At 41.0% G+C, this 14,540-nt stretch overlaps 1 protein-coding gene across 6 annotated transcripts; it reads left to right on the top strand.

Moving 5' to 3' along the window:
• The first annotated feature begins 4,079 nt into the window (after positions 1–4,079).
• tmprss2 (transmembrane serine protease 2) lies at positions 4,080–11,210 on the top strand. Of its 6 annotated transcripts, none has more exons than XM_026327654.1 (14): positions 4,080–4,177; positions 5,078–5,137; positions 5,331–5,520; positions 6,100–6,192; positions 6,314–6,430; positions 6,533–6,662; positions 7,066–7,182; positions 7,327–7,367; positions 7,626–7,794; positions 8,175–8,350; positions 8,453–8,548; positions 8,892–9,034; positions 9,182–9,334; positions 10,205–11,210. In XM_026327654.1, exons 2-14 carry the CDS (start codon positions 5,123–5,125, stop codon positions 10,211–10,213), a joined length of 1,449 nt encoding a protein of 482 aa, XP_026183439.1. In that variant the 5' UTR covers positions 4,080–4,177; positions 5,078–5,122; the 3' UTR covers positions 10,214–11,210. The 6 variants fall into 6 exon arrangements, with proteins under 6 accessions (XP_026183439.1, XP_026183445.1, XP_026183440.1 ...); XM_026327660.1 differs by having other exon boundaries at positions 8,178–8,350; XM_026327655.1 differs by having other exon boundaries at positions 4,096–4,177; positions 5,082–5,137.
• The last annotated feature ends 3,330 nt before the right edge of the window (positions 11,211–14,540 follow it).

The following is a 14,540-nucleotide window of genomic DNA, read 5'->3' on the forward strand; positions in this document are numbered from 1 at the left end:
AATTTTTCCTCTCAGTGAAAACAGTTTGCTCCAACCTTGACTATTTGATAAGGGCCCAGATGTCTTTCTGTGGGAAATCACCTCCCTTTTGTGTTACCATTAAATCTGATGTGTTGGGCTGCAAACAGCCAGTGACTCTCACGCTGTACTAAGGTGCTGTGTGACTGTTACTCCTTGCAAGTAAAACTTCAATATAATCTTACCGAAGTTCGTCCTCTGAGTCTATTTGTTAAAAGAATTTACCTAACAAACTTGGGGGCTCGTCCGGGATCGCAATATCTCCTCTTCCTTCCAGGTTTGGACCTACAAACTTGGGGGCTCATCTGGGATCGCAATATCTCCTCTTCCTTCCGGTTTTGGACCTACAAACCGCGCACGGGGGAGTCTAAGACTCCTTACTGAAAGTCCTCTGCCCTGGTCCCATAAGGGGACCGTTTAGAGCATTGAGAGGCTGGAAAGGAGAGGAGTGACACTATTGAATTTTGAAAAGAGAGATCAGAGACGGACTCCTGCGATTAAGAGGAATTTTATAAGTGAATTTAGTAGGGACTTAAAACAGAGTGAAATTACTGATTTTTGTGTGAAGGAAGAAGGAGCCTATTAAATACGTGTATGATAATGAAGAATGAGTGTAAACAATAGTAACTGAATATAAAGAAAAATGGAAAAATAAATTGTTTTTTGGAGAAGTTAAACTGATGACTGTAGAAACTTAGTGAAGGACATAAAAAGTATTCTTCACCAAGATTTTATTTAGGGCAAACTGTTGAATTTACAGATGATCAAACAATGTCATGCTGTAGACCACCTCCTCGTCCTAACAATCCACCACTGGCTCAGCTGCCTCCAGACGCCCATGGAGAAGAGGGTGCTGTTGGTGGAGCAATATTACCTCCCACAACGCCTTGTGATCTTTTGCAAATGTATTAAAAAAAAAAAAACTGAAGTTGCTTATGTACAACATATTTAACCTGTTATGTTGCGGTGTGAAGAAGAGGTGAAGGACCCAAATGCAGGATGAAGCCAATATTTTATTTCTTCTGGAATCACCAATGCTCAGGAAAAACATAATCTTCCTTCATCAGTTCACACCTGGTAGTAATGCTCTCACAAACACAAAGGCAGGGGGGTGGAAGACAGTCCACCGTCCACGGGTCTGCTTCCATAGTGGCCCGGAAGATGGTGCTGATGGAGAGGACAACCCCTTGAACCGTTGGGTGTCTGGGGTTGCTCTTGGGGTCGGCCCCTCCAGCACCAAGAGTTCTGGGACTGCTCAGGAGGAAGGCCTCTCAGGCAAGTTGGGGTTGTTCTGGAGGACGGCTCCTTGCGGACTGAGATCTGGGACCCCTCTGAAGGATGACCACTCGAGAAGGCTGGAGTCTGGGACCGCTTTGAAGGACAGCCCCTGAGGAGAGCTGCAGTCTGAGGCGAAGATCTGGCCGAAAACTCATGCGAAGGACTAGCTGTGGACTCTGGCTGAGTGCTGACCTCTGGCCAGAGAGCATTGAGCAGAGACTGGATGGTAGCGCTGGGCTCCGGAGATCCTGGTGAAAAGCTGGTCGAGACCTCGGGTGAGAGGTTGGCTGAGAGCTGAGCTGAGGTGCTTGCCAGAAGCTCAGGTGCGAGGCTGGCTGGAAACTCAGGTGAATGGCTGGCCATAGACTGAGGAGAGAGACTAGCTGGAAACTCAGGTGAAGGGCTGGCCAGAGGCTGAGGTGAGGGGCTAGCTGGACACTGAGGCGATAAGCTAGCCAAAAAGTCAGGTGAGAGGCTTGCTGGAAATTCAGGCGAAGGGCTGGCTGGAAACTGAGGTGAGAGGCCAGCTGGAAACTCAGATGAGAAGCTTGTCGTAGACAGCGGAGACTCTGGCTTTGTGGGCCTGGGCGGTGGAGACTCTGGCGAGTGCTTGTCCGGCACCGGCAGTGGCTCGGGAGTAAGAGGCTCGTCCGTGACATCATCTTTGGACCACTGGGGACTGAGATGCTGAAGAGGAGCCTTGGCGGGGACGCTGTCGTTGATGCACCGAGGCTCATGCAGCTGGAAAGAAACTGACAATCAGGGTGTCCAGGAAACCGGAGATCAGTTGGTCCTCTGTGGTTGTGTCCGCTGGGTCCATCTTTGGTGGGAGCATTCTGGTATATTGCGGTGTGAAGGAGAGGCAAAGGACCCAAATGCAGGACGAAGCCAATATTTTATTTCTCCTGGAATCACCAGGGCTCACGAAAAACACAAATAATAATCATAAATTCACATCTGGTACTAATGCTCCCACCAACACAAAAAAAAGAAGGACGAATATATAGGGAGCAGCGAAAACAAAAGGCAGGGTGACAACAGATGAAAATAATGAAGGTTAATGAATATAAAGCTGCTGAGGGAAACAAAATACAAAATACAAAATAAAAGTCCTCAGAGGAAGTCCACTTGGGAATCAATTCAATTCAATTCAATTCAATTTTATTTGTATAGCGCCAAATCACAATACAAATCATCTCAAGGCACTTTACAAAAACTAAAACTAAAAACCCAACAATTCCCTTATGAGCAAGCACTTGGCGACAGTGGAGAGGAAAAAACTCCCTTTAACGGAAGAAAAAACCTCCAGCAGAACTGGGCTCAGTTTGGGCGGCCATCTGCCTCGACCGGTTGGGGTGAGTGGATAGAGGAGAGAGAAAAGAACAGCAACAATAAACAACAAATAGACACTGCAAGTTGGTGGGGCCAGTAACTGCACATCAGCAATATACAGCTCCAGGACCAGGGACACCTGCAGAAGGTACAGAGAGAACAGAGAGAGAGAGGGAGAGAGCACAAGGTTAGTGACATTCAATGGTGGAATATACATGAGGTGGGAGGAGAGAAGAGAGGGGAGGGGTTAGGGTAGGGGAGCTCAGTGCACCGATGGTCCTCGGGCAGTCTAGGCCTATAGCAGCATAACTAAGGGATGGTTCAGGGTTACCTGAAGCCAGCCCTAACTATATGCTTTGTCAAAGAGGAAGGTTTTAAGTCTAGCCTTAAAAGTACAGAGAGTGTCTGCCTCCTGAACCCAGGCTGAGAGCTGGTTCCACAGGAGAGGAGCTTGATAGCTAAAGGCTCTGCCTCCCATTCTGCTTTTGAGAACTCTGGGAACCACAAGTAGACCTGCACTCTGAGAGCGAAGTGGTCTATTGGGATAATATGGTACTATGAGGTCTTTAAGGTATGAAGGAGCTTGATTATGAAGGGATTTGTATGTGAGAAGAAGGATTTTAAATTCTATTCTATATTTTACAGGGAGCCAATGAAGAGAAGCCAATATAGGAGAAATATGATCTCTCTTGCTAGTTCCTGTCAGGACTCTGGCTGCGGCATTCTGGATTAATTGGAGGCTTTTTATTAAGATATTAGGACATCCAGATAGTAATGAGTTATCATGACATAATGTTTAATTCACTTTTTTGTAAAAACCACTTTGGCAGCAGATCCATCTTCCAGTCATCCTGGCTTAGTTCTAGAAGTTCTAAAACTGTCAGACTGGATGGAAGTGACATCTTCTGCTCTCTGCACAGATATTCTGTGGGGTTTAAGTCTAAGTGCTGTCCTGGCTGTATGTTTGAAGTCAACCTCAGGTCATGGACAGTCTGGAGTCACTGTAAATCCTCCTTCATAAATGTTATAAATATTCTGGTTTTGTTTCAACACATTTCAGATGTGCCATATATTAATATTATATTATATTAACATTCATGAGGAGGACAAAATATATCTCCATAATGAAGTTGAATCAACACGACTCTAAAACAGTTTTAACCAAAACTTTGTCTTCTATGTAATGCCATATTGTTGCACCACCTCACTGCCTGCTCTGATTTAACTTATGAGCAAAAAGTCATGATTCCTATGCTCAGTCTCAGTTGGTTCATTCCCTGTTAAATTCAATAACACGAGTGTTAGTTAAATGCAATATGTTAAAAAGCTGGTTTTGAGCTGAGATCACTCAGCATGTTCCTCACAGTCACTTGGCTTTTGTCTTTCATTCCTTCCTGTTCCTGCATATTAACACAGTCAAATTCTGGGTTAAACATTGACAGGGTCTGAAAGTCACTTGGCTGTTAGAGTTAACATGCCCATTTGTTTGGACTTGGATTTATACGCAGCCAAGTGACGCTTCTTTTTACGAGGGACGGACATTGATAATGTAAGAACCAATTTTGTTATGCCCTTCCAGTTGACTTAAATGAATTTTTCTCTGGCTCTGTCTGAGTGGCACCTGTAGGTTATACAAACATTAACTGCATGTCACCTGTTGACTCATCTCACTTCACATCTCTGTCACATCTTTATCGGACACGGCAATTGTGTGCTATTACATGAAATAAGCTGGTTTGAATTTGCCATTTGTAAGTACTGAGTTTCTAAATTAGGATTTCCTGATCAAATAAAAATGACAGATCAATGGATGGTCATTTCTGTCTGAACATGTCGTCAGCTTTTCTTTCACTTCATCCACCTTATCCTAAAGCCAGGCTGTGAATAGACAGTAATAGGTATTAATGCTGACCTTCATCAATACCTGCTGTTTGCCCATGTCATTTCTGTTGTTAGCATAAGTCAAGTGGCACACAGCAGACTGCCACAGTGGAAAAAGGCGTGGTCTTGGCCGCTGATTATAAGGAGGAAAGCAGTGAATGTGAGGCAGAGAGAAACAGAGTGAAGTGAAGACATTTTGGGAACTTTTTAAAGTAGGTGGAAATTTAGTGAACAATAAGGATACAAACTCTAAATTCTGCCTATTCAGGTAATGTGTGAACATTTTTTATGTTTGGGAATGTGGAAGATTTCTCAAATGATCTTCTAGCTTGTTTGTGAAAAAAGAACCTATTTTTTAAGTTTGTCTGATAACTATTATAGCTTTGGTTTTGGTAGATAAAGCTTTTGACCTAATGCTCCAATGCAGAAGTTGATCAATTATTTTTACTTTAGTTTTATGAATATTGCTTTAATGAACATTATAGTTATGTCTTACATACATAATGGGACTCATCACCATTACTTTATTCATTCTCTATAAATAAAAACTGTATAACCTTTTTTTTAGATAGACTCCGTCTCCAGCTAGTGGAACTAGTTTGGTCTGGCCAGTATGACTAATAATCAGGTAAGCTCAGTTCCTGGCAACATTTCTTGATGTTCATGTTAATCTTTGTATGAGCTCTGTTTTCACACTGCTCTCACTACATTTGCTAACATAAAAATAGAGACTTTTCTGAAGTAAGCCAACTCACAAGCTACATTGCCTAATGTTCTGAGTTACTACAGTTACAACTGTATTTTTTTCTGTTTACTTGTAGGCAAATGGTGCTATCTATGAGAACAGAGGGTTCCAGCAGAATGAAGAAAGACCATCTCCATACATGGTGCAGCAGGGGATATATCCTAATCTGCCACAACATATACCCAACTATGTTGCTATGTCTCCCCAAATCAACACCCACCACACCGTAACACCTGGAATCCCACATACAACAGGACAAAAGAAAGGTGCAGTAATATTTAATGTATTATGAAATAATACAACATAGAACTAAAGGGTGACTAAACAATGACTCTTAGTCAGTCACAAGATGAATGTACACTAGCAGTAAAGAAAACATGTACCTTAGCCACCCAGAACTTATCACTGAAACTAGTCATAAACAGAAAACATGCTCAGTTTCAGCTTAGACTTTCTTACTATTATGCATAGTATAGTGACTAAAATAGCTACGATTGCATCGAAAGCTATTTTAGTCCTCTGCTTCAGTCTCCATTAGGGCCATATTTTAAACAATGGTGACCTAATACATAGTGTTATGTATGGGGCTGTATGCAAATTGAAATGGCAGCTCAAAGATTCACTTCTGGTAGGATGGCTAAGCTTTTCACTAGAAATATAGCAGCTTGATTGTCAGTATAGTATCTGTTAAACCTGTTTTTTTACTTCATGATATTATGTATATCCTGAAGCATCCAGAATTTGCATTTCATTTTACATGACCAGTGAATCACTATTTAGAGTGTGAAGCTAGTGTGTGATATTGATCAGTTGTATCAGTGACTCCATTTTATCTCGTTATGCAGGAATAAAGAAACGTCACCTGAAATATATATTGTGTTCAGCTCTGTGTGTAGCTGTTATCCTGGTGGTGGTTGGCATCTTGCTTTGGTACTTCTGTAAGTTCATTACATTACAAATCTGTGAAGTTGATATTAAGCTATTTTGGCATCACATAAACAGCTGATTTTGAGTTTTTGTGTAGTGAAGGTACTGGTGACTGTTTTTGTATGTTTGCAGTATACTACCAGTGTTTATTGGGTAAGTCATGTAGAAGTGGTGGGAAGTGTTTGAGCCCCTCCCAGTGGTGTGATGGCATCATGGACTGTCCGCACAACGAGGATGAATCTCAGTGCTGTAAGCCATTGAAAGCAACACATATGTGCTGCATCCGCCTTTGTGCATCACACCAGTGAACTGCATGGTGGCTGAACAATGATGTTCTTTTCTGCTTTAAAGTTCGACTCCAAGGGGCCAACTCCATGCTAGAGAGTTACTCATCAGACAACCAGATGTGGATTCCTGTGTGTGCTGAAAACTGGGACGACAATTATGGGGAAGCAGTGTGTGAGCATATAGGCTACAGAAGGTGCTGGCCGTCGCCACTGTTCATGTTCTCACATCTGCACTCTTGTCTAATTACTGTATAAATGTCAACACATACCGGATCAAACTGAATTTGCATTTATTCTTTCCTTCATAATGTGGCTTTTGTCAGAATGAATAAAGCTAATGTTTTGTCGTCATATGGCACTCAGACTTTCTATTTAAAACCAGTTAGTATTTTAGGAGGAGAGGCATAGTATTTAGTGCACTCTGGATAGATGAATTCCTCAGAATGAAGGACTTGAGGAATAACCAAATAATAACACAGTCAGTAAACATTCTAGAAAGAAAAATGTAGTTTCCGATGTTTCACAGTGATTTCAGATAGCTCTGCCACAACATCAGTGGGCACCATGAGAGCACATGTCCTTGTGTCTGTCCTACAGGCAGGATTATGTGTCCTACAGCCAAACCAATGCAGGTTCTTTGGCCTCTAAAGGATACATGAAGCTGAAGGTGGGAAGTCATTATGGATCCCTTATACAGTCACAGCTTGTTTACAGGTATACTTTACCACAAGAGATGAAGAACATCTTTATGGGGATCGGGTCATCTGAATCTTTTCCCTGTTTATTGTAGAACTTGTTGAATATTTTGTTTTGCTGTCTTAAATATCAACTTTTATTCATGTTTTGCTTCCTTCACAGCCAAAGCTGCTCATCCAGAGCTGTCAAACTGCAGTGTATTGGTAAGCTGCTGCTTCAAATGTAACATAGTGTGACTACAGTGCTGAAATACTGTATGTACAAAATCATAATATGTGTTTACCATCATACAACCAGTGAGGCTGTAATGATTTGTAATAAAACATCCAAAATCTATCCATCCACCATCCATGAATGTCAAATTCCAATGCAATCCATCCAATAATTGTTGAGATATTTCATTCTAGTTGTGTGTATTTTTTTTTTTTACCACTGAAAACAGCTTTTTTATTCATCCTCAGAATGTGGACAGAGTTCTGCAGCCCCCAGTTCTCGTATTGTAGGTGGGACAGAGGCTGCAAATGGAGCCTGGCCGTGGCAGGTCAGTCTCCAGATTTATGATCAACACATCTGTGGAGGCTCCATTATCAGCCCTTACTGGATCCTATCTGCTGCCCATTGCTTCCAGACGTGAGCTCTGTTTTTCTCTACCTGAGCAGTTCTGTACCAACAGGGTATTTCACAATTGTATTTACAAGTTCAGAACGTGCTTGTCATATTTACAACTTAATGACATCTTTATAGACAGATATCAGTCTTCTGAAATGATGCTTTACTGTAACAGTGACTCAGATATCCTTACAGTAAGTAGGTTACTGTGACAATAAAATTCAAGCACACATGAGGAAGTACAATCAATGTCCAAAGGCTACATCTGTTCTACTCCTAAAACACGAAAGGCCTTTTCCCTTCTTTGTTCTTTTTGGGCATTTAATAGACAGTCCAGAAGATATTCAGAGATATTCATTGTTTTCACAATGTTTGTTTTTACCATGTTCTGTTTTTCAAAGCAGCTACACTGATCCTGACAGGTGGATGGTATACTCCGGAGATGTCAGCTTGTTTAAGATGAGATTTAGTGTTGGCAAGACAGTTAACAAAATCATCAATCATGAAAAATATGACACACAAACTCATGACTATGACATTGCTCTTCTAAAGCTCAACACACCTCTAACTTTCACTAGTAAGTGCCTGCAAATGAAATTCAGATTTCATTAACTGTTATTGTATACCTAAATATATTGATGGCAACACTTAGATAAACACAAAAAGTCTTTCTTATCAGGAACAGTGAAGCCAGTGTGTCTCCCTAACACTGGCGTGGACCTCTCTGCTGGACGTCAGGCCTGGATCACAGGATGGGGAGCCTTATATGTCTCTGGTGAGCTAAATACTAATTTATTGTATATATAAGTAACTTTCCATGTGTACCTGAAATTTATACAATGTTGTCTGAGAGCTCTGCAGATAAAACTGTTTCTGAGCATTTCTCCCTGTAAATTATTTGTTCAGGGTCCACGAGAGGTGAGAAATTTGTTCATTTTCTTGTGGTGGCAAGAACAAGAACATAAAATTTAAAAATTACATTCTTTTCTCACAGCCCTGGGAGAGAGAACAAATTTCTCGCAGAGTATGTATAGGCCTTTAAAGAATGAGTAAGGAAATAGTGTTTTTTAATGTTAGACTGAGCTAACTATGGGTGTACAATCATTCATTTCTCTCAGGACCAACCCCTGACAGGCTAAATCAGGCCCAGGTGACAATTTACAGCAGAGAGACATGTAACAGCCCTCAGATATTAGATGGACGAGTCTCACAGACCATGTTCTGTGCCGGCAAGTTGCAGGGAGGAGTCGATACATGTCAAGTTAGTATAACTTTGTTCTCTGTGTCACACGCACACACTCTCACACACACACACTCTCACACACACATGCACACACACACGCACACACACACACACACACACACACACACACAAACCTAAGATATTCATTTCCCTTGTATGTTGTAGGGTGACAGTGGAGGGCCTCTGGTGGTCAAAGATGGAGATGTATGGTGGCTGGCAGGGGACACTAGCTGGGGGATTGGATGTGCTTGGCAGAACAAGCCAGGGGTCTATGGCAATGTGACCTACTTTACTGCCTGGATCTATGAACAAATGCAGGTGCAGTATGTTAATGTTGCAGAGTTTTATTCCTCTCATAAATTGATCTTTTGCTACTCAATCATATTTAGAATTTTACATTTTGGAGTAAGGAAACACTAAAGCTCAACCAGCAATAGTTCCCCTACTGTATGTTTATTCCATTTGCTGGCAAATATGGTTGCAAATAGCCATTAGAAGCAGAGTAACATGACAATGCAGCCCTCTGAACTGAATTTGTGAAATATTTTCTTATATTTTAGCTCTGGTTTGGTCCATTAACCAGGTCCCTGTTCTTTGTACATCATTAATCAGATCCAAAAGCAAATGACTAATGCTGGATTTTCTAATAAAGGGTATCCAGAAATTTTAATTCTTCCACACACACCGGAGTTGTGGATTGAAAAAGCTGGATTCAATAATCCAAGATAAGACTACTCTTTGCATGGGCCATATAGGTCTACTGTACAGCTATAGTCAAAACGACAAACAGCTAGTTTCTTATTGACTTCAGAGAGAGCCCAGCCTTTCACCCCAGCAGGGTGAAATGTAAAGAGCTGATCGTAAGGTAGCTGACTGCAATTAAATGTATAGGAATCTCATTTAAATCCTTAAAGTTGCAACAACCACATCCACTGCTTTGATATGACTGTATGACCATCAGTCAATCAGATCATCAGTAAATAATGATCCTGAGCTGAGCTGGGATAGGCTCCAGCAGATCCCTGTGACCCTAATTAGGAATAAGCGGGTATAGATGATGGATGGATGGATGGACATATAGTGATTTTAGGTTTAATTAAATTATTCCAGTCAAGAGCTTTATAAAAAGATAAATGATGTCCTAACACCAGAAATTTGATTCTAACACTACGTTTTACTTATTAACAGAATGAGTGACGGATAGGTCCACAAAGATGAAGACATCCCTCCTTGATCAATCAGTGATCATTATGTTATCACACACTACACTGTGGAACTGGACTTCTGATAGAACTTATTGATCAAGAAGATTTTCTTAAAAACAAAGGAAAGATTGTACAAATAAAACAGTTATATTTCATACTAGTTAATACAGTTTATATTTTTTGGAAAATTAAGCTGTTTATTTGTTGTAATAGCTTAAATTTTGCATGATGAGTTGAGTTTCAAAAGGATTTGTGTTAACTGTTCATGTACCCCATTCATATCTGACACCAAAGACCCTCTACCAAAGAGGCAGAGATTGCCATCATGATATTGTAAGAAAATTGTCTTGATAGGACCAGTATTTCCAAGGTCAAGAATAAATTTCACAGCCAATCCTTTAAAACAGGCAATTGTAATGTGTGCCATAATGACACTGTCATGCATTTTTATTACAGTAGTACTGTATTATACTTCAATAGTGTTTTTAGTTTAGCCTGTCACTGAATAACAGTAAACCAAACAAGAATCTTAAAGGGCATACTCTGCCCATTGTTTACTTTTATTTTTTTGCGGTGGAAATCACTGCTATTTTTTTAGCTACTGATTTTATATGTCATACTCAAAAACTCAATTAGCACCCAAATAGGGTGCTAATTTACTTACTACTGTATTGCTTTCTCAAGCACTGCTGCTATTCTGGCAGTTTACACTACCCCTCATCCTTTCAGACTAGTGTTGATGAATTTAAGCTTCTCACCAAAATCACTGTTTAGCAACTATTCAGGCAAGATATTTGTGAGAGGCAGCATTACAACCCCAGTATATGTGGTTAACGGTTCATTTTGTCAGGCAGGAAATTTCCATCTGAATGGACCACTAAAAGAGGAGATATAAGACTGAGAGTACAGTCTGAGTTCCAAATATTTGATAAAGCAACGATCTACAGGGACAGAAGTTGCCATCATACTAGCAGTTTCATGTGAGACATGTTGCATGGACTTATTATTTGTATAATGTAAATGCTCGTAATTGTGGTAATAAACCCTTATGTTTGGTATCTTTCCTGTTTTCATTTACTCACAAACATCATTACATGTATCTAATTCTTCGCTACCTCACTTGTTTACAATTTTTATTTCAAACCCATCCTGTCCAGCTGCTTGGCATACAGTATTGAGTATCTAGATGCCTTGTTGAGCAACAGAGTTGCTTTTCCAAAAGGTGTTCAACCAACCTCTCTTGTTTAATAGATCTCAGAGATGTGGTCTTGTGTTTGGGTGGATGCATGAAATGCCATGTAAAGTATGCTGTGGCAAAACCCGTTGGATGAGCAATAAAGAGAGTGCAGACAGATTGTCTTTTCAGAATATATTTCTTACAAGAAAGGAGCAAAACAGAATAGAACACAATTGATCAGAGTCTTCCCCAGTTGTTCTCCAGTTGTTCCCCAGTTGCTCCGCTTCTATTAGGCTGAGGCCTGTACTTACACAGACATGCAAAGTAAATGCAAATAATCATTCACATAATCAGATAATTAAGTCTGTACTTCCCTATTGTTCTACAAAGTGATTCCCTAATAAGGCTATATTCTAAAACTCTATATTCTCATTCAACAGTTAACCCTCCATCCTGGGCGTGCTCTGTTGTACTTGTCCCTTCCTCACACCTAGTGTCCTAAGGAACCTTTCTCCCAGATACTCCTTACCAACATCCTTGAGAACACTGTGTCCCTTAGTGTCAGACTATACTAGGTCAGGAAGAACATAAACATCAGATGTGATTATGAAAAACACATGAGCTCCTTGGTGAACTCTGAATCAACCTGTAAATGAAAACCTGTGAAACCTGAAAAAGCAAGAATACAGTAAGAAACAATAAAAATCATAATCAGTAACAATAATCAATCATTGAAACTTATTTTTCCATTACATTTTATGTAATAAAATAACATTTTTCCATATACATTGTATATTGTGTGTGGTGAGGTGATGGTGAGGTGCATGATGACCTAAGGTGCAATTAAAATGAAGAGGCAGCTGTGGCACAGATGTCCTACTGCTGGCTGACAGTGGAGCACTGCAGCATTGCTCCCCATGTCCTCCATGTCTAATATGCATTTAAAACTGTGGGACAGATATTTCAGATGGCAGGCATCAACCAACCTCCATCCAACTGCCCCAATGACTACCCCAAAGGTAGAAGGAAGAGGGCTAACTTAAAAAGGCCTCCTCCCAGCCCCCTGTCCCCCAATCCCACTCCCCGCAGCAGCGAACCAGGCTTATTCAGCCTAAGGTCTACAACAGGCCCACCCCAAAGCACTGCCAATGTCCTAGAGTCAGAAGCTGGCCGCCCACAGTCATGCATGTATGTAAGAACATGCATATCAGATTGATTGGTGACTCTAAATTGCCCATAGGAGTGAGTGTGAGTGTGTCAGTTTTTTTTGTCTCTATGTGGCCCTGTGATGGACTGGTGACCTGTCCAGGGTGTACCCCTGCCTTTCACCCAGAGAGAGCTGGGATAGGCTCCAGCAGATCCATGTGACCCTAAATACTACACCTTATCGATAATGGATGAACTGCGATTTTTCAGTCTTTGTCCACGTCTCCTCTTTCAGGCAACATTAGATATCTGGGTATCAATATCTCCCCCAGGTTGTTAGACCTGATACAGCAAAATTACACACCTCTGTTTAAATCACTAGAGGACAACCTTATGTGATTAAACACTTTATCTATATCACTCATGGGAAGAGTGGCAGCCATAAAAATGATGATCCACTAAAATCAATTATCTATTCTCAATGATTCTTACTCTACCCTCACCTCTTTGGTTGAAGTCACTTTACCAAAAAATATCTGACTTCATATGGAAAAACAAACCACCAGTAAAACCCTACAGAAGATTGTGGTGGTCTAGAATAACCAAATTTTAATCATTATTTCCATTCAAATAGATTACATTGAATCTCTAAACTGAGGCTTGATGACTCCTGGAGGGATACTGTATATAGCAAACGGTCTGTAAAGAAATCCACATTTGTGACCTACCTTTCATCAAACAACATAGTTGCTTAAAAGGATTAGCACAAACACTTCTCTGACAGCCTGGTGGGAAGGGAGTTGGTGGGTTGGGATTGGTCAGGCTTCGATCTTGGGTTGTGCAGCCCACAAGTGTGGGTGGACAGGTGGACAGGGCGATTAGTCCAGGTCAGGTGTGGCTGTTGAATGTATGTGAGTGTGTGTGGGTGTGTATGTGTGTCTGAGGGAGAGAGAGCAAGACAGAAAGTGTGTGTGAGTGTAAGTGAGCTGCCCTTAAACCCACGCAAACACGGGGAGAACATGCAAACTCCACACAGAAAGGCCCCTGCTGAGTTATGAACCCGGGGTCTTCTTGCTGTGAGGCAACAGTTCTAACCAGTAAGCTACCGTGCTACTCAAAAATTGCAGTTAATAGGTATACTGTGGATTTAATCCAATTGATAGAGTAGTCAGAGAGATGAGAATCTCTCCAGGTTCATTATGATATTTCTAAGCAGATGTTGTGTGTGTTCAATGAAACTCTACATCGAAAGAGAGAAAAGTATTTTTCTGAAATCATCAACAACAGCAGTAACAACTCACGTCCTGTTTGTCCTGAACTAGTTCCACCATCTAAAAGCAATGACTTTGCATTATTTTTTAATGACAAGGTTCAGGGTATTAAACTGGATATTATAAAGCAATAAACTGCACAACGCAGATAACAACTCTGCAGACATCCAGGAGACACTTGGTAGAACTGACACATTTCACCACACATTTGTCACCATCAGTGACAAAACAGTTGAAGAGATTATCTCCAGTCTGAGTTCATTCACCTGCTGCCTCGATGTTTTAACCACTAGATTTCTGAGCTAGGCAGTTTGTTACCACAACTCACTCAATTAGTTAATAATTCATTACAGTCTGGAACATTTCCAAGGGCCCTGAAAATTGTCAAGCCTCATCAAGCCTCCCTGAAGAAGAGCAGTCTTGATGTCACAGTACTGAACAAGTACTGGCCCATATCAAACCTGCCATTTTTAGGCAAAATCCTTGAAAAAGTTGTTTACCAACAACTTACTGACTTTCTCATGCTAAACAATTTCTTTGATGATTTTCAGTCAGGTTTTAGGCCCAATCACAGCACTGACACTGCACTCATCAAGGTGACAGAGTCTCTGTCTAGTACTGTTGGATCTAAGTGCTGCATTTGACACAGTGGACCATGTGATCCTGTTTAAAAGGTTAGAGGACTGGACAAGCATCTCTGGTACTGCCCTTAAATGGTTTAAGTC

Source organism: Mastacembelus armatus, chromosome 14, assembly GCF_900324485.2.
Source record: "Mastacembelus armatus chromosome 14, fMasArm1.2, whole genome shotgun sequence".
Classification (NCBI taxonomy): Eukaryota; Metazoa; Chordata; class Actinopteri; order Synbranchiformes; family Mastacembelidae; genus Mastacembelus; species Mastacembelus armatus.

Coding starts and splice junctions, on each gene's coding strand:
- tmprss2 (XM_026327654.1), top strand. Junction 6,663..7,065: donor GAGCATATAGGCTACAGAAG/GTGCTGGCCGTC, acceptor TCTGTCCTACAG/GCAGGATTATGTGTCCTACA. Junction 7,183..7,326: donor CAGTCACAGCTTGTTTACAG/GTATACTTTACC, acceptor CTTCCTTCACAG/CCAAAGCTGCTCATCCAGAG.